This window comes from Astyanax mexicanus, chromosome 7 (genome assembly GCF_023375975.1).
Source record: "Astyanax mexicanus isolate ESR-SI-001 chromosome 7, AstMex3_surface, whole genome shotgun sequence".
Classification (NCBI taxonomy): domain Eukaryota; kingdom Metazoa; phylum Chordata; class Actinopteri; order Characiformes; family Acestrorhamphidae; genus Astyanax; species Astyanax mexicanus.
In genome coordinates, this window is record NC_064414.1 from 11,784,275 (window position 1) to 11,804,118 (window position 19,844).

Consider the following 19,844-nt stretch of genomic DNA (forward strand, 5'->3'; position numbering starts at 1 on the left):
TGCAAAGATGCATGAAATCTGTGATTAAAAACCAGGGTTATTCCACCAATTATTGATTTCTGAACTATTAAAACTTTATGAATATGAACTTGTTTTCTTTGCATTATTTGAGGTCTGAAAGCTCTGCATCTTTTTTGTTATTTTAGCCATTTCTTATTTTCTACAAATAAATGCTTTAAATGACAATATTTTTATTTGGAATTTGGGAGAAATGTTGTTTCTAAAACAACAATGTTCATTTTATTTAAACATATACCTAGAAATAGCTAAATCAGAGAAACTGAATCAGAAACTGAGCTGTTAATCGGGATTATCATGGTTAAATTGCACCTCTTTTATAGTTTTATAGTATCAGCAAGATGGTGGGAAAGTAAGATACAGAGGCGAGTGTGAGTACAGCCTCTCACTCGTTCTAAAACTCACCTGCTCTGCAGCTCTTATTCTGATGCTGGGTGCGTGCAAGCAAGGCTGATACAAGGTTTTTTTTAGAGATGATGAAAACATGACGGGGGTATGGAGGCTGAGTGAGAGTATTATAGTTAAACTTGAGAGCTGATGTTTGCAGCATGAGATCTCTGCACACCCCTAGCTGATCCACTTTTTTCAGTTCCAATTGTATACAGATACATACACTAATAACATTTTACTTACCATATTTTTTATTCTTTAACTTTCCTAAAAATTGTCAGTGTGTATTATAATCCGGTGTGCCTTATGTATGAACTAGTCAGGTTGTGAGGAGCAGTAAAGCCACTCCACTAAAATACAGCGTTACACAGGAGTTTCAGTTTGGTTCTCCAGCACTAGCGCTGCTGCAGCAGCATTAGCATACTAGCCGCTAACTGTGCTAAGCTCTTTTGTCTTTCAGAGGGGAGTATATCGGACTGTAGTCTGCATGTTTACCATGTTAAAACAAGCTAAGTTGGAAGAACCGCTAGCCCTGACTTACCGGAACACTCAGGGTTTCTCAGTGCAACGATGTCTGGTGCTTAGCTGCTAATGCTGCTAATGCTAATACTCCAGCTTTAGTGTTCAAACCAACTGCATCATGTTTTGTGACAATGTGTTTATGGTCCAAAACTGGCTCAGTTCTTTTGGGATAAATTATTTCATTTTCGTTTTTTAAATATAATACCAAAAACAAATAACGGCTTGTATTTCCTGTTTTTTATTTGGTGATTCAAAAAAAAGCGGGGAAAAAAAAAAAAGAAAAAAGGAACCAGAGGCCGAACTTGATTTAGATTTTTCACCAGCGTCTTATTCGGATTTCCGTTTCCACCTTAAATGCTTACTACAGTAACACACAGACAGTCATCTTTCAACAGTAAAAAAAAAAAAACATGATGTAACTCAAGCAGCGGAGGGGCTGAAGGCTAGGCTACTGGGACGCCACCATGACAAAATCTGGTTACAGTATTATCTAACTGTAACATCAGAGCATTAATAGGCAGCAGGTTAGAAATGTAGATTACTGATGATAATCACAGCAGCCCTGTAACAGATCATTACGGTCCCTCCTTCCGTAATCCTTTCTTAAAGACTGGGTTTAAAAAATCCACAGAATCTTATTGAAGCAAAAACAAGCTTTCAGTAGAAAACCCTTTGTACCAGCTCAAGGATTCGCGTCGGTGTGGCGGCTGTTCTCTGCAGGGTTTAGGTTCAGTTCCCCTCATGTTAACACAGATTTGTCAGAACTCCTGGCACCTGGAACTCTGAACTCTGGAACCTGACCAAAACTGGCACAGTTCTTTGGGATTACCTCAGGCATGCTTTAAACACGACGTCCTGCTGTTCTAATTTGGTGTCGTCGTATAGTGAGCAAATGAGGTGGCACTCCATTACACATTACTCCAGCACAAGCACACGTTTCCAAGAGCATTTATTTCATTTCTCCCCCTGTTTGCTATAAAAGATGACCTTAATGCTGATGTGCAGGAGGCCTAAATGTGATTAAGGCAGTGAGTGGTGCAGCTCTGCCAGTGTGTCAGCCTGTGTCGGGAATAGTAGCTGCTCCTGGATTCTGCGGTCAGAGAGGGGCTGTTTTTTTTTTTTTTACGTGTGTCTGGCTGTGTTTATTGAAAGCGTATGTGGAGCTTAACTGAGGCCACCGAGTGCCAAGCTATCCTATTGAGCAAGAGAGGAGACGCTCGGTGAAAAGACCCCCGAACAATAGGCCTCAGCACTTTAATAACATCCGGACCATTACTGGGATAGAAGATGTGCAAAAAGAGAAGCAACTGCTGCACTTTTTCTTGTTTTTCTCATCTGATTTGGATAATACTTCTTGTACCAATTCCAGTTTTTAGAGTTTAGCTGTTTTAGTAATTTAGCAGCAGGAGCACTGTTGAGATGTTTAGAATCACTTGTTGTTTTTAGTATTAATTTTTTACTCATTAATAATTCATACAGTGTTAAGTAAACATTTGGGCACCCCTGGTTTAATTGCACATCCCATAAATACATCCTTAACAGAGAACCTACATCTGTACAATTCAATACGCTATTACAGAGACACTTAATTAAGAGACATTTAATTAAGCTAAATATTAAATAACACTAGTTAAAACGTAATTAATAAGTAAAATACTAATGCCCTAATGTCCCAATTCCTTATTATTTGCAGAATTTTTAAGCTTTTAAATGTATTAATGTTTAATATTGTGTTATATTCTGTGTATTATTCGTTCTTTTGATTTTCAATAGAGAATCCAAAATCAGAAAATGAAAAAACAATACATTTTTCCATTTTCATATTTGAATATAATATAAACCAAAACAAATAACGGCTGGTATTTTCTATTTTTTATTTGATGATCCAAACAAAAATGGGAAATAAACAACAACAGACCAGAAGCCGAACTTGATTTCGTCTTATTCAGATTTTTGTTCCACCTTAAATGCTTACTGCAGTAACGCACAAACAGTCATCCTGCATCAGTAAAATGTTTATTTCCTTTCATCACTGAAATTGACTGTATGTATGTTTCTTTGGTCGCAAAACCCAATCTAAAATCCTTACACAAGGGAGGCTTCTCAGAACATTAATAAACAGGTTATAGATGTAGAAAACTGATGGCAATCACAGCAGCCCTGTGACGGATCATGAGAGGAATATGCTTCTATCCCTCTGTCTGTGCTACATTCTTAAACTGCAGCCCAAGCAGTTAAAACTACATTTCTCTCAAAATACTATGACTTTATTCTCTCGTAATATTACAACTTTAATCTCATAATATTACGACTTTATTCTCAAAGATAACTTAAAACAGTTCACTTTGAGAATAAAGTCTTAATATTACAAGATTAAGATGTAATTTATAAATGGGTGCCCAAACTGTTGCGTAAGACTGTACTGTGCATGTTTAAAAGATCAAAAGATATCACTATATTTAATATTTTTAGTATTTTTGGAATATTAAGAAGTGATTTAATGATAATAGGATTATGTAGTCATTTTTGTAATAAAATATTATAAAAACAGATTAAATAGCTCATTTAAATGCTTTGTACATTTTTTTTTTGCTTTCTAGCATATGCCAAAATGCCTAATGTCTTTTTACACAAAAGCAGTTAAAGTTTGTTTCCTGGTACTGGAGACAGTGTGTTATTCAGTTTGATGTTGGGTCATAAATATATTTTAAAAGCTGTTTGTGGTGGAGGGATAGATGAGGGGCATTATAAGGCCAAATATTCCCTAACGGAAACTTGCTTCAGATTTACCACTGTTATAGCCTGTTCTTCAGCCCTGTGAAAGATGGCAGTAGGAGACTGTAAAATATCTATTCTGTAGGCAGTGTGTCACTGACAGTTTATTGAAAGGAATCAATAAAAGAGTTTGATTCAATAGTTATGGAAAATTATGATCTAGTGAGAATAGGTCAAACATTCTTAAAAGCTTTGTGTTGAAAGGAGTTATGAAGTAAGAGTTATTTAAAAAATATCCAGACAGGCTGCTTTGAGTGACATTAGTGTTAGTTTATATTTATTTGGTTAATTGCCATTCAAACACCTGTACATAACTGTTTATGTCTCAATCATTAAATTCATTCATTCATCATTCATTCATCTTCTTTAGAGCGCTTTACATCACTTATTGATGTTCCACAAATACTTTTACAGTCTTATGTAGGGCTAGGTATTGAAATTTCATACCAAAAACTGACTAAAATGTTTCAGTACTATCGAGTTATCAAATATACTTTTTTTTTAATCAAGCTAAACTGTAGATCAGGCGCAGTTTAATCTGCTATATTAGCCATATAATTTAATTTAATTTAATAATGCTGTCTCTGCTGCTTTTCCATGCAGCGTTCACTGCTTGCAACCACGTGACTCTGCGCTGCTCGCTCCATTGCAAACACTGTGTTTAAAAGCACAGCGGCACCTTTTCAGTTCTCTGTGTTAGAGCAGTGTCACACTGCACAGATATACACACTGGAACACAGAATCTTCTCAATATATTTACTTTCTTACTCCTGCGCCAGACAGCTCTGGCCAATCAGAGAAGACGATGTGCTCGTGTTGCTTATTAGTGCACATTTTGGTGCGTTTAGGTTTATGCCTGTGTGAAACCAAATCAAACAGAGGGAGAAAACTCATGAAATGATCCAGACCATAGAAACTTTCACAACTACAGGTGTAAAAATGCTCTTTTATACTCAGCAAACTTAATTCTAATTGAGAAATCCTAACAACCAAGTTGAAATGTTTATATTAAAGTAAAAAAAAAGTTTCCTTTATCCATTTTATCATGCATTCTTTTTTCCAGTGCACCATATTGGCTTTATCTCCCCTTAAACATGCAAATATATACTGGTATTTTAATTGACACCACTAATATAAATATAGTTACATTTTACTTTTTATTTTATTTACACCTAAAAATCCACTATAAAACTTAAGAAGTCTTAAGAAGAACACGTATCACTAATGATATCACAATGCATTGCCCATGATAACCATGATTTCACAATATATTGTCATTCTGGGATGCTCGACATATAACAAGACAATTTTCCACAAACAGCTAATCTGTAATGCTACATCCGTGTCAGTTAGTAAAGTGGCGGAGTCTGGCTTCACTTGTATCAGAGGAAGTATTTGCTGGTCTTGATCCTCCTGGTGTTTTAGAGGCATTACTAATAATAGTAATGAGTCCTAATGAATGGATTAGGGAATTGGCCACACAAATTGTGGAGAAACTGGGATGAAATAACTTATTTTTAAGCCTTTTGAAAAGTGATCCCTGACTTTTTGTGGTAAAGGCCCTGTCCCACTGCGATTGCGTCTAAATATCCACTAAAGTACGTCCAAATTTATCAGAAAACACTGCGTCCACTGAGTGAACACGCTGCGTCCAAAATATAGACGCACTGCATCCAAATAGACGCAGTGCGTCCAAATTACGTCCATATTCCGTCTAAATTGAAGTTGGACGCCGACTTCCAAATTTGTACATCGACTTCCACTCTTTGGACGTCGACTTCCACTTTTTGGACGTCGACTTCCAATTATATATGGTTGTTTTTTTCTAGTGAATCATCATTTCTTCTTGAGCTACAAGAGAGAGCACATCTATTCTGTTCTACACAACCATGGACCACAGATTCCTTGCAGTGGTGGTGCAGCAGCAGAACATACTCCTCCATGTGCTGGACCAGACCGGGAGGAGGAGGAGGCAGCAGCAGGAGAGGACTGTATGGGTCAGGCCTTGGATTGTACGCCGGGTGGAGTTTGGACTGTATGACCGGCTGATGGTAAAGCGATGGACGCCAGAAAAATATTTTTATGGACGTCGACGTCCACCTGTATGTGCCGTCCAAATATCCACTAAAATACATCCGTACTGCGTCTAAATATCCACTAAATTACGTCCATATTAGTCGCCGTCTATTCCGAAAATTTTGGGAGGTACCAAAACCACTTTTGCGTCTAAAGTGGACGGCAACGTCTGAACTACGTCCACTTGGACGGTGCCGTCCAAATATCCACTAAACTATGTCCAGATTGCGTCTAAATATCCACTAAATATCCACTAAACTGCGTCCACTGAAATTTGGACGTACTTTAGTGGATATTTAGACGCAATCGCAGTGGGACAGGGCCTTAATGAAGACGCACCAAGCTGTGTCTCCACATCTGCCCGAGTCTTCAGTTTACTGCTGCCGTAGCTTTTCTCTCTCTGCAGCTCTCGGCGGGGGTCCGAGACCCCGCGGTCAGGCCTGTCAGGAGGACGATAAGGAGAAAGTCCTCTCCGCCGTCCCCTCTGACCTCCGGCCTCAGAGGGGCTTGGGCTCTCGCGGCGCAGAGGCTGTGAACCTCCGGTGCCGCTGAGTGAAAGCCCGGTGCCCCTCGGCGTGAGCTGTAAACTGAGTGAAAGGATGGATGGAGCGGGCGGGGGGTGTTTATATGTGCAGCGGATGTTTGGATTGTTGGAAAGACTGAGAGCCTGACACCCCTGACAGCTCTGCTCAGTCTTATTGGCATGCTTAATTGGGACACTAAAAGGCTTCTTTCTGCCCTGTTTATTGTCACGGTTTGACAATCTCATCATTTTCATCTCATTTTTTAAAGCACACTTCATGACTCACACTCTTTGAAGCTCCTTGCCCATTGTTCTGTTCACCAGACGAATCAATACACACTCTGAGAGAGCGTATACTGGGGCTCGCTTGCTTAAATGCTCTTTATATAAAGGATCTAAAGGGATTCTGGATGTATAGTTCGTAATCAAATGATAATGATTAATTACAGCCTACCTAGAATTGGACAAAGATTCTGAATATGCTTATTTTTAACAGAATTGTGTCATAGAGAATATAAAAAGATGTTCAAAAATATCTATACGTGCTGTTTTGAGTGGCCTTAGTGTTATATAGTTTATATTTATCTATTAAATTCACCAATCGAACGACTGTAAATAACTTTAACTCATTAATTGCATGTTTGAGATTTTTGTTGGAATTCCACTTTAAATAGATACCTAAAATGTGTTTTTGTTTTAGAATCAGGCTAACATTGGTCTTTTCTACCTTTTAGCTACAGATATATATTTCTAGAGGAGCAGGAATCTTCATATACATCTTTTTTTTTATCCATAAAAAAAAGTCTATACAGAATCAATAATTGTTCTTCTATGGTATCAACGCATAAAATCCCCATTCAAATTTACTGTTCTGTTAAATAGAGAAGCAAAAATAACAAATGTTTAAAAAGGCCCATAGCAGAAGTCTAAGTACCTTGTGATTTCTTATTCAGTACATCAGTAAAAACCCCTTTTGACAAGTTTTGCTGCTTCTAACATTTCTATAGCTGCTCTTTCAGTTCTCCTTTGGGAAATTGTCTAACAGTATTCATTTCTGTGAATTCTGTGAATTAAACCCATTGCAGTTTCATACATGTGCTTTATTTATGAATTAAACTTATTCCTATTTCCTCTACTGAATTTTTCCCCATGCCACCGGCTGAAATACAGACCCAAAACATGATCCATCCACCCACCTACCGTCATAACTGTGAGCAATCCCTAGCCCTAACAAGCTAGCTATTATCTGAAATCAGCTATAACTTTATATAAGAGCTCAGTGCTCCATTTGGAATTGTATGAAACTAAAAATAATAGAATCACCTATCAGGTCTTTAGACTAACTTTTTTTCAAAACTGTCCCAGAACCATCCTAGAAATTTCTATCAGCCGTCCCAAGCTTTTCAGGTATATTTATTTATGCATTTTCCTACATCCATAATGTCATCCGTTGTTTTTTTCAAGGGCCTCATCTATTTTATTAAAAAATTTGTATTGGCATGTTGATGTCCATCCACATTTACTAGTCTTAAAAGCGCAGCCCTGCCCACTGTTGCCGCTTTTGAAGCTCCACAGTTGACTGACAGGTTGATCCACCAGCCACAGTTATTTCCTAAAGGGACCTTAAGGGGTATTATAAAACCAGTTAGCGGCCTCTTCCTAAACTGCTTATAATTAAATTCACTGCAATGAATACTCACTTTACTGGAAGCTTCTCACCACCTAGTGGGACTTCCTCTGCACGTTTGACTGTGCTGCGCTGTGACTCCAAATATTTATTTCTTTTTTGACATTGTGTTTTTGAAGCTAGATAGCACTTTGTGGTCAGCACAGAGTGAAGAACAAACCTTGATATTGTTATCTTTAGCTGATACAAGCTCAGAATAGTGCCTGAATTTCCAGCTAGAAAATGTGCACCTCTCTCCTCCCTCCATTGTTTTCTCCCTGGAAGGCAAGAAGAAAGCAAAAATAAATATTTTTCTCAGAAAAACACAAAAATTGTAACACAAAGTTACTTGGATAAGTAACTTTAATCTGAGTTTTGGAAATAATAACTTGTCGGATACCTTGTTACTGAAAAAAGTGGTCAGATTTAATTAATGCTTTGCTGACATGACTCTATTAGTGTTTTAGGCACAGCCCTGGAGTCAACAGTAAAACATCAAAAAATCTTTAGTTTTTATTCTTTTAAATGAATGTAAAGCCTCTGTGTACTGTGGACTCGCTGACTAATGCTGTGAACAGCTCCGTTTTTGACTTGTGGGAGTGTTCCTTTGAAATCTGAGCATGTTATGCAACTTGTTTATCCCCAGAAGACATTGGACCCTGTTTCAAAGTTTCCCCTGTATTTTTGTCGTTCTGCTGATTTTCAAATTTCTAAAAACTCCAGGCTAATTTACCGTCGGCAGCCATCTTTTTTCTCTTTTCCTTTTTTTTTTTTTAGGGAGGTGGAAAATCCAGAGGGGTAGCCAGAGTGCGTGATGAAGATGTAGGATTGTTTAAATAAAACATAAAGACAGAAAAAAAATCTTTCCAGAGGAATAAATGCGTATTTCTGTCCAGAAACAGATTGAGAGAGAGGAGAGAGGGCCGGAGGGGGTTTCCAGCCTCTTTCTCCTTTTATTTATTCGTGTTTTCTTTTTGTATGAGAGTAACAAAGCAGTAAATGTTTAGTTTTGGTTTTTAGCAGTGTGACAGAATATCCAGTGCCAGTGTGTTTACTTTAGCAGATGCGTGTCTTCAGTCTTCAGACTCGGTCCTTCTCTGTTCTGTGGCCGGCCTGCTCTTCATTTGTCATAATTCAGCTCCAGCTCTCTGATGGACTGCCAGCATTTGCTTCTGAGCGTCTATGGAAACTGAGGGAGCTTAAAGTCAGTCTTTTACCATTACTGTGTTTAAACAAGAAACGGGTCAGCGGGGATCAAACTGCGGAGGCCCCTCTATGCTGGAGAAGATGACCCTTCTCTGACTTACACACAATGTGTAGATAAGTTCTGTATCATTTATAAAGAGAGAAAAACATTTTGACATAGACTGTTATGTTTGTCCACTGGGGTATTTAAATACCTGTAAAATATCTCATTTCCTTCTCCATTCTTCCCTCTTTTTTCCTTTCTGTCTGTTCTTCTTTCTCCTTCTTTCTATTGTGTCTCTTTCTATATTTTTCCTTCTCTCTCTTCTTTCATTGGTATTTTTCCTCTTTTCCTCTCTTTTTCTCTTTTTTATACCTATACATCTTCCTCTTCTATTCCCTTTGTTGTTTCCTTCATTTATTTGACCGTTTTGTTTCTCTCTCCCTATTTTTCTCTTTCCAACTTCTGCTCTTTCCCTCTCATTTTACCTCACTTTACTCTCTAGTCTCTGTACCCATCACTCTCTTTCTCTCTCTTCCTCTCTACTGTCTTTCTCTACTCTCTACCTTTCTATACCTTCTTTACCTAATCTCTCTCTTCTTTGCTCTCTACCTCTCTCTACTCTCTCTTTCCCTAATTTCTATTTTTTTACTCTCTCTGCTTTCTCTTCTCTACTCTCTACTCTCTCTCTCTCTCTCTCTACTCTCTCTTTCCCTAATTTCTTACTTTCTACTCTTTCTGCTTTCTCTTCTCTACTCTGGTTTCTCTTCTCTACTCTCTCTACTCTCTCTTTCTCTCCCTCTCTCTCTTTCTAATCTCTCTTCCTGTCTACCTCTCTACTTTCTCTTTACTCTTTGATTTTCTCTCTTCATTTTTCTCTTTCTACTTTTTTCTTCTCTCATTCTCTACTCTCTGCTTCCCTCTTTTTACTCCTTTCTCTATTCTGGTCCTTCTTAAATATTTTAATTTCTCTCTTTCTACTTCTCTCTACTCTCGCTTTCTCAACTTTTTACCTCTTTCTCTCTTTTATTCTTTCCCCATTTGACTCTTTCCAACTTCTGCTCTCTCTCTCTCTCTCTCTCTCTCTCTCTCTCTCTCACACACACACTCTCTCTCTCTCTCTCTGTGGAGGTGGGATTTGGGTGGTATTATTGGGGGAATGAGCTGAAAATTGAACTGTATTCTCCATATGTGTGTAGAGATGGATGAAGGGATGGTGGCTAATTTGTGCACCCGGGCCGTCCTCCCAGAAAAAACACCCCTGAGTCTCTGTGCTCTCAGCTGGCCTCCAGATGACTGCATGCTAGACAAAGACAGCGATTGGGCCAAGGTGGCGGGGCTGGGGGTGTGCTGCGGGGGTGCAGTCAGTCTATTAATAACAATCGTAACTTTAAAAACAGCTCGACGTCGCTGGTGTGACGCTATTGGGGTAGTCGCTGACTGTTTAAGTGAAGTTTCAGTGTTTTTCTGAGCTCGTCTCGGTGCTGGTTGGAGGGCGGGGCGTTCTGAGGGAGTGCTGAAAGCTGCTGGCTGCTTTTCATTGGCTGACGGGAAGGTTGGTTTGTGTGTTTATGTCAGGTTGTGATGGAGCCACATCACGTTACACTTGTGCCGTAGTGCTGCAGGAGCAGGATGGCTAGAGCTGTTGTTGGAGGAGGGGCAGTGTGCTTTAGGAGTGAGCAGTATGATGGCATGATGGCATTAATACTTTTTAGAATATATAATGCAAACATATTGTCTGGACATACATGCATCACGAACACATAGAAACTGCACAGTAACCAAAACCACTTTTATATTATTTTATTTCTTTACCCATTTTTGTTCTAGTAGTTTTACTTTTAAAAGAACATGCATTACTACTCAAAAGTTTTAGAAAATCCCCTTTTTCCCTAATTTATTTTCCCAATTAAGCTCATGGTCCTAGTGAATAACATGAAATGCTACGAATGTTTATAAAAAACATGAAAGAAACAAGTTTTTAGGAAAGAAGTCATTGGTCAACAACTAACAGCTGGTCTGTATCAGTGAAAATAAACTGAGCTTTGGAAATGGATTCAGAAAAATGAGAATTTCCAAAGCCTTTCTCTACAGTAAAGCAGTGCTGGAACAGATTATGTTACTTTACTCTCTACTGCAGCATTTACACACTTACACACAGTACACTCACACATTACAATAACTAGAAAAAGACACAGAAACACAGAGAACTCTGTAACTATTAAAAGTATACGTCTTTTCTTTAGAACAAATACAGATGAAGCCAGAGAGCAATGAGTTCTGTTTACTAAACCTTTAAAATACACTTGGAAACTGGAGTAAACTGGTACAGGAAGAGTCAGGTCTAGCTGACCCACATGGCAACGCCAGCCTTTAGCTCAGCTTAACTTTGAACTAAGGCTACTTTCATATTACCAGGCTGAAGTGACTCAAATCTGAATTTTTGCTCCATATGGTTTAGATCAGATTTTTTCCATAGTTGTGTGAACGTGCCAAATCTGATTTTTTTTTTCTAATCAGATTTTTCATATATGTGGTTCTAAATCGGATACGAATCTGATCCATGGACATGCAACATGAATGTGAACGATCAAATCGGAACACATGCGTTTGTTTGCTTTTACGCATGCGCTAAAAGAGTCTCTCTTTTACCCACAGCACAATCTCTTGGTGCAGCTGTGCAGCTATAGCTGCAAAAACAGCAAAAGCAAACAGCCTGACCTTTTTTCCCCTCCTCGACCTGAGCTACGAGTCGTCTCTCAAATATGAGTTTTTTTGTTGTTGGTGAAAAAGATGATGTTTATACACGTATCAATGTGAGGAGTTTGAGGGACAGATTCATTCACATTACACACAGATACAGGTTACTTTTTTTTTTACTACATTTGTGAATGTGCACTGTCAAGATAGCCAAATCCGATCTGAGCAAAAAATCTGATTTGAGCAATGTGGCTTATAATGTGAACGCAGCCTAATCTCAGTTTCAGCAGTGAAGAGAATAATTAGAGGTGTGACAGATGAAGTGCATTAATAAAGACTTTGATAAAAGGGGGGAATAAAAAAAAGCAGTTTGTCTGGGTCATACTAATAAACATTAAGGGTGTTCTAAAACTTTAGACCGATAGTGTATCTTTATTATTTTTACTCAAAGTGAGCATTTGCCTCACTCTCTCTCTCTCTGATTGGGTGGAGAGACCCACCTCCTCAGTGCTTTGCTGTGCTAGCCAGCGCAGGCGTCTGTTAGCTGATGTAACAGAGTTGGCGGTTATCTCTGTGCAGTCATGTTGACACAACACATATGATTTAAAGTGTGGAGGGTATCTGATATTGGGGGGTTATTTCTTCTGGAAACAGAACAATACTTTTTGGTCTCATATTCTTGGAAAGCAGAGAGAATCTAACGCTCTAGTAAAGATGAGTTTGCAGGCGGGAGAGTGGAATGTGTTGGAACGTGTTGTTGGACCCATCCAATTCCAATTCCGAAAAGGAAATATGGTCTATACTGGATAATTAACAGTGACAGACTAAAGACTTTTTTTTATTAAGCAGGCCGCCACCAGGTTTGTTGTTTTTGTTTAAATTCTTGTAAATTTAACTGAACTGAAAAAAATATTAGTAGCAATCTAGGGAAAAAAATCTGATTAATCACGACAATATTCTGTGATTAACTGCAATTATTCACACTTGTTCTTCTTAAAAGTTTTTATATTGAAAAAAAAATGAATGTAAGAAATGCAATGTAATGTTATTATATTTATATTAGTGGTGTCAATTAAAAAACTAGTATAAACTTGTACTTTTGAAGGGAGATAAACAATACATGATAAATTGGATACAGGAAACTTTTCTATACAGCTCTGGAAAAAAAATAGTTTCTGAATCAATGTCTCTGATTTTGCTATTTATAGGTATATGTTTGAGTAAAATGAACATTGTTGTTTTATTCTATAAACTATAGACAACATTTCTCCCAAATTCTAAATAAAATTTTGTCATTTAGAGCATTAATTTGCAGAAAATGAGAAATTGCTAAAATAGCAAAAAAGATGCAGAGCTTTCAGACCTCAGCATATTCATAAAGTTTTAAGAGTTCAGAAATCAATATTTGGTGGAATAACCCTGTTTTTTAATCACAGTTTTCATATATCTTGGCATGTTCCCCTCCACCAGTCTTACACACTGCTTTTGGATAATTATATGCCACTTCGGGTGCAAAAATTCAAGCAGTTCAGCTTTGCTTCCTCTTGATTATATTCCAAAAGTTTTCAATTTGGTAAAATCAAAGAAACTCATCATTTTTAAGTGGACTTTTATGTTTTTTCGGGAGCTGTATTTTATTGTAAATATCTCAGCTTGGTTGTAAGAATTTCTGAATTATAACTTAATTAGCTGTGTTTAAAAAATATGTGTGACTTTCCAAAGTGCTGTCTGTGCATGTTTCAATGGATTTAAACAAAAGGAGCCTGTTTTATCTCAAAACAGGCTGTGATCTTAGGGGCAAGTCAACCTCAAAGCAACCTCTCCATTTACACCTGATTGGTGGAACTGTGTGGGTTGAGGTCTGAAAGATGGTAGAAACATTGGTCAGAAGGCTGTCCGGTAGTCCTAGCTAGATCAGGTAGAGTGTTCAATCTAATTATCTTGCCCAGCCTGAAATCTGGAGCTGGAGTTTTTTCCTTTTTTTGAACTTTTGCATTTATTTTTTTACTTTTATTTTTCATTATCCATCGCATCCCAAAAACATTTTTTTTATTAGAAGACACTTTGAATAAACTGGCAGAGCTATTTTTGGACTGGGACTCATTTTCTATATGTGGTATCACACAAGGTACACACAAAATGATCACAAGCAGACAAAAATCTTTCACACTGTCGTCATGAGATCATAAGCCTGTTTGAACCCTGCTGATGCCTCACCCTCTTTCCCATCATTCACCATGATCCTAACCAGTGTGCTAAAGCTATTAGCTGAAGTAACAGAACTGGCAGTTAGTGTTCTCCTCCAAGCGTGTTTAGCTGTCCTGTGATGTTGAATGGGAGGCACTTAGAAATATAAAATGAGGATGCAAATATGTTAAAATGTGTTTCAAAGTAAATTAGCATATGAGTATGGAGTATAGATTATGATGTGTACAGAGCTGTAGGATGCTGCTTGTTACATGTTAGTAAGCATCGTAAAGAGTGAGAAAAATAGTAAAAACATTGTGGGAGCTTATGGCTAACCACTTATGGAAAAATTCATTAGGATTCTTAAGACCAACCGTGCATGTGCCGTCATTAATTTTATAGTAGTTTGAAATGTTAATCTGTGATCCTGTAGCTGAGCTTCTGCTGGTAGCCTAGGCCAGACAGTGATTTGCGTATCAGAAAAACTGCATTCTTTTCAGCAATCTTGCGTATTTTAACAGGTCTTGTGGGAGCCTGTTGGCTGGTTCCTGGGTTTCTAATGAGTGTTTGAACTTGGCACACAGTAGACGAATGAGGCCTCGCAAACTGAGATCCAGCCAAAAGCATCTTTCAGTAGTGGGGGGTTAAGGCAGGCTGATATTTGTGGGAGTTTTGCCCTAAGCCACTGATTCACAGTTCTGCTTCTGTGTTTAATGGCTGAAATGATGCAGTGTTATGCTAAGCTTATCCTGATTCAGTGCTTTTCAGATGAAAGAGCTGTGGATCAGCATATTCAGACACTTTTTTTTCTTTCTTTCCAGGAGTCTCGCTGAGGCCAAACCCTTCTTTATAAACTTCAGTGCATGTTTTTAAAAGGCAGTACAGTGCCCATGATTACAATAAAATACAACAGCCATGGTTCTGCAAGGTCAGTTTTAGTCCAGCTTGTTGAGGAATCTTTATGTTGAGGCTACAGTACATCAGATCTATTAGGGCTTTTACTGTCCTTCATGTTAGTCAGTGAGTAATGTAGTGCAATTTGACCAAAAACAGACATACAAGCTTTAAAAAGGATGTGAAATACATACATAGTCACTGCCAGAAAAAAAGAGAGAGAAGCAAAACCCCCCTCTTCAAATTTAGAGGAAGTTAAAGAAAGTAAAAAGAAATCTATGATATTTTAGACCCTTTTCCTTTTGCTCATTTATCATGTTTTTTTTTTCACACAATGCACATAACAGTCGTGGAATTGTATTTAAGTTGGTGAGATGACAAAAATTGAGATATAATGTTTAGTTTAAACAGTGAATATGTGTAAAGGCTAATAACAGCCTCAATAACCAGTGGTATACATTGATTTTAAAAGTTGTTGTAGTTAATAAAGTGTTAAAGATCATGTAAAGATGATTGGATTACCTTTATACAGCCAGGTCTCAGCTAAACCACACACATGATAATAATTGTAATAAACATTAAATCTATCTAATTATCTTATATGTAAAAAGTTTGGGGCAGCAACTAACGATTATTATTATTTTCAAATATTGTATTTTCCAGACTTTAAGGCTCATTTTAGGAAGCAAAGTTAGGAACTGTAACATTTTCTTTCAAAAACAGAGGTCTGGATGTTAATCTACACATCTACAGATTTATCTTTCAAAAACTGTTAATTTGGGTGAGTAAAACGCTTCTGTTTATTTACAGTAAGCTTAAATTTCCAATATTTTAAAGTGGTTAGCAGCAGCGCTAACCAAGTATATCAGCAGTGCTAGCTGCAGTTAGCAGCAGCGCTTAGCGCTAGTAAATGCCACTCGACAGCACTACACTGAGGAACCCTGAGTGGGCGCTATAAGCTTGTGGTTTGTCCCACGTATCTTGTGTTAACACGATAAACACGCAGACTACAGTCCAGTATACTCACCTCTGACAGTTGAAAGGCCAGTATTAGCATTAGCAGCTAATGCTAATATTGCTCCAGCCTCGGTACTGGAGAAACTGAATTGAAAATGCTGTATAACTCTGTACTTCAGTGAAGTGGCTTTACTGCTCCTTACAAACTGACTGGTAGAATTCATACACAAGGCACACTGGATTATAAGGCGCACTGATGATATTTGGAAAAAAGGAAAGGAATTTAGGAGCGCCTTGTAGTGCGAAAAAATATGGTAATCAATTATTAATTAGATAAAGGCGGAAAAGTTCATTTTCATTATTTTATTTAATAAACCAAACTTTCTTTGAACAAAAGTTGTTCATGTCTGAAATCAGCAAATTCAGTTGCCAGCAGTAAGAACAGCTTCATTCTGTGTGCTGGGCAACATTATTGAATATCGCAATATTATACCCTGAAATATCGTGCCATATCACCCTCCCCTAATTATCACATCAGGGTATTACTTTTTTTTTTTTTTTTTTTTTTTTTTTTTTTTTTTTTGCTGTTTTTATATATAAAAAAAAATTATAAAAAAAATCACACTGTTCTCATTTCCCATTATATATCTACTAGAGACAGATTACATCTGTCCAGTATCATTTATTCTACTTTAATGCTGGATATATGGAGATATTTGAAGTGCAATATTAATAGTATCATGATATTCTGGATCATTGACTTTTGTTACAAATCTGATAAAATTCTTCAATTTTTTTTTATATCTCAATTAGTTCTATAGTGTTCTATATCATACCGTATTCAATAATAAAATACAATGTTTATTTTGTTGCAGTAATGTAATCTTAAAAAATATATATATAATAATCAGTGTTTTGTCATATCGCCAAGAGTACTGCTATCACAAAAATACCAAGAAGTATCGTGATATTATTTTAGGACCATATCACCCATTTTTTGCTGTATGAAAAAACATATTAAGGCCCCACTGTATTGAATCAACCCTTAACCAATGTATTTTGCATGCACAATTTACTGAAAAGGTTAACAGACAATAATTTGTGGTATACTCATGTGATATAACAATATGAATATGAACACCAAAGGTGTGAAAAGTATTTCATATTATATAACATTTATTACTCAGGTACAGTATAGAGTATAGATACTAGGGTTTAAAATACTTTTGTGGAAGCTGAAGTATCAGCTAAAGCTTTTTACTCAAGTAAAAGTGAAAAAGTACTGGTTTCAAAACTACTTATAATCTAGTTTTATAGTACAGTATAAAAGTAAAGTAATGTTAGGGGGGAAAATGCTATGTTCTTGCTGAAGTGTGACATGATGTGCAGGGCTTTTTTTTTTACGTGCTGAAATGAAATGAAATAGGAAAAACAAGGCTATTTTTAAATGTGAAGAGTAGAAAGTACAGATATTTGTGTGAAAATGTAAGAAGTAGAAGTAAAAAGTCGTCTGAAAAATATTTACTTCAGTAAAGTATAGATGGAAATGTGTACTTTATCGAAGTAATTGTATTTTTTTTACTTGACACCTCTTGACTTTCATTTTCATTAAGACTCATTTTGCACATTTTTGTCTCCCTTTCTCCGTCTATATCTCTGCCTACTTCTACCTCTTTATCTATGTAGGTGATGCTAATGCTCTTAAAGACTTGAGCAGGGCTCTGGTGCTGCACAGGAGGACTGTCATGCCCTACGCTGCCTACGCCCGGAAACGGAAGGGCTCTAGTGATGAAAAAGAGGTGGAGCACTACGCCAGCCTGGTGGGCCAGACCTGCGCCGAGAGGATTCTGCTGTACCGCGCCTGAAGCACTGCATCACCCAGCTCCACAACAACAGTCTCTGCTCTGTCCTTCAGAATGATTGTCCATCTAATCCTCACTGCCTCTGCTTTTCTGCCTTCTTTCTTCCACGCAATGCTGTTGCTGTCTTCCTCCATCTCTGTGTCTGTCCCTTCAGTTTTCTGTCTGTTGTATTTCCTCTCTGCATGTTTATTAGAGCTTTATTTTTTGTTCAGTACATTAACGATGTTTGAGTGATTGATATGCAATAGGCCAAGGTACATACATACAAAAGCTTATATCCCACATGCTCACGAGACTCATGCTCATGAGTTTCCCCTGTCTAATAAACCTCACTGTCAACCCTCACCATGTTGCTGCCCACATAGACACACACACTTATAGACATGTAAAAACACTTATTCTAATATACAGAGTGAAATGTCTCCGTATGTAGTATAAGAGTCGTTTATCATGTCGCAGCATCAACTAGCCTTACGCATCCTCAGTCAACTTGCTGGATGTTTGAATTGTCCCAGATTTGGATGCCTAGTTTACACTACACGATTTTAGCCGGTTTTTCAAAGTCAAATCACCAATCAGTTAACTGTAAACTGCTGAAAGACACCTGACAAACCATCGCTGACGAATCACAGTCGCCCAGCAAACATCTAGCAGGTTTAATATCTAGACCAGTCACTGACTGTGAGTCAAGAACCGTGACTACCCGCTGCCAATGGGATTGGCATAAAGGCATAGAGAAAGAACCATAGGTAACACTTTACTTGGATGGTCCATTTTATGGCCTTGTTGATGCTCAACTGACATTCAACTAAAACTGAACTGAATGTCCATTAAATTTAACTTAACCCTATGTTGAATGTAAATAATTCAAAACAGAATCTAACCCTACACCTAACCCTTACCTTAACCCTTAATCAACCCTAAAATCTAACCCTACACCTAACCTTTACCCTAACCTTAACATAAGCTTAAAATCTAAACCTAAACCCAATCCTAAAAAATGTAGATAAGCGTTTGGATAAGAGTTGAATGTAGGGTTATATTCAATAGAGAATCATTTACTTTCACATTTTAGTTAATTTGCATTTAATAGATATGTAGTTGAATGTTAGTTGAATGTTGAGCATCAAAAAGCCATCAATTGGACCATCCAATTAAAGTGTTACCGAACCATATATCCAATTATCGGAATTTGTGCATGGCATTGGTAGTTTTCGCATGTTCTTAAAGCCAAACATGCTTTTGGAGAGTAGCCAGATGAGTCTGCAATTTCCCAAAGTAAAATAACTTATGTAACTGGTGATCCTGTGTCGCCGTTCAGTAGTTGGAAAGCCACACCAATTGAAAGACTCATGATTAGAGCTTAGCCAGTTGTGTTGTGTGAACAGCACGACCAAGACTTGATGAGCTGTTGCCAATAAGTGATTGCACTAGAGTCACAGGCAACTGGGCAAACATCTAGCAGTCAAGAACAGTGACTACCTACAACCTACGGGGTCGTGTAGAGCAAGAACGATTTGTCCGACCAGCGTAGTTCTCACATGTTTTTGTGGCCACACCTCTTTTTGGAGAGCAGCCAGATAAGTGAGATTTCCCAAGGTGAAAACCTGCCATTCAGTCATGTAGGGCAAAAGTTGCAATAACTGAAAGACTCTTGACTACAGCTCCTCCAGTCATGTAGTGTGAACAGCACAATGCAATTAATTAATGAATTTTCTCCAACAAATGATCGCAGACGAGTCACTGATGCCTGGCAAATATCGAGCAGGTTTAATATCTAGACCATTCAGGGACTGTGAGTCAAGAACAGTTGCTACGTACAGCCAATGGGATTGTGAAGAGAGAACCATGTGTCCAACCAACATAACTTCTGCATCACATCGCTAGTTCCCACATGTTTTTGTGCTACACATCTTTTTGGAGAGCCGCCAGAGGAGTGTGATTTCTCTAGGTGAAAAATTGTGTAACTGGTGACCCTGTATTGATGTTCAGTCATGTAGTGAAAAAGTTGCAACAACTGAAAGACTTGCAGTTACAGATCAGTCAGTCGTGTAGTTTGAACAGCACAACACAATGCAAAGACTTAAT

At 37.7% G+C, this 19,844-nt stretch overlaps 1 protein-coding gene across 6 annotated transcripts in view; it reads left to right on the top strand.

Annotated features, from left to right (window-relative positions):
- LOC103027203 (arginyl-tRNA--protein transferase 1) overlaps window positions 1–18,101 on the top strand; it is a 171,293-nt gene extending 153,192 nt beyond the window's left edge. For all 6 annotated transcript variants that reach the window (XM_049481170.1, XM_022685015.2, XM_022685012.2 and 3 more), the window contains one exon: window positions 17,581–18,101. In XM_049481170.1, the coding sequence (XP_049337127.1) occupies window positions 17,581–17,759 (179 nt within the window). In that variant the 3' untranslated portion in view covers window positions 17,760–18,101. The remainder of the gene's footprint in view (window positions 1–17,580) is intronic.
- The last annotated feature ends 1,743 nt before the right edge of the window (window positions 18,102–19,844 follow it).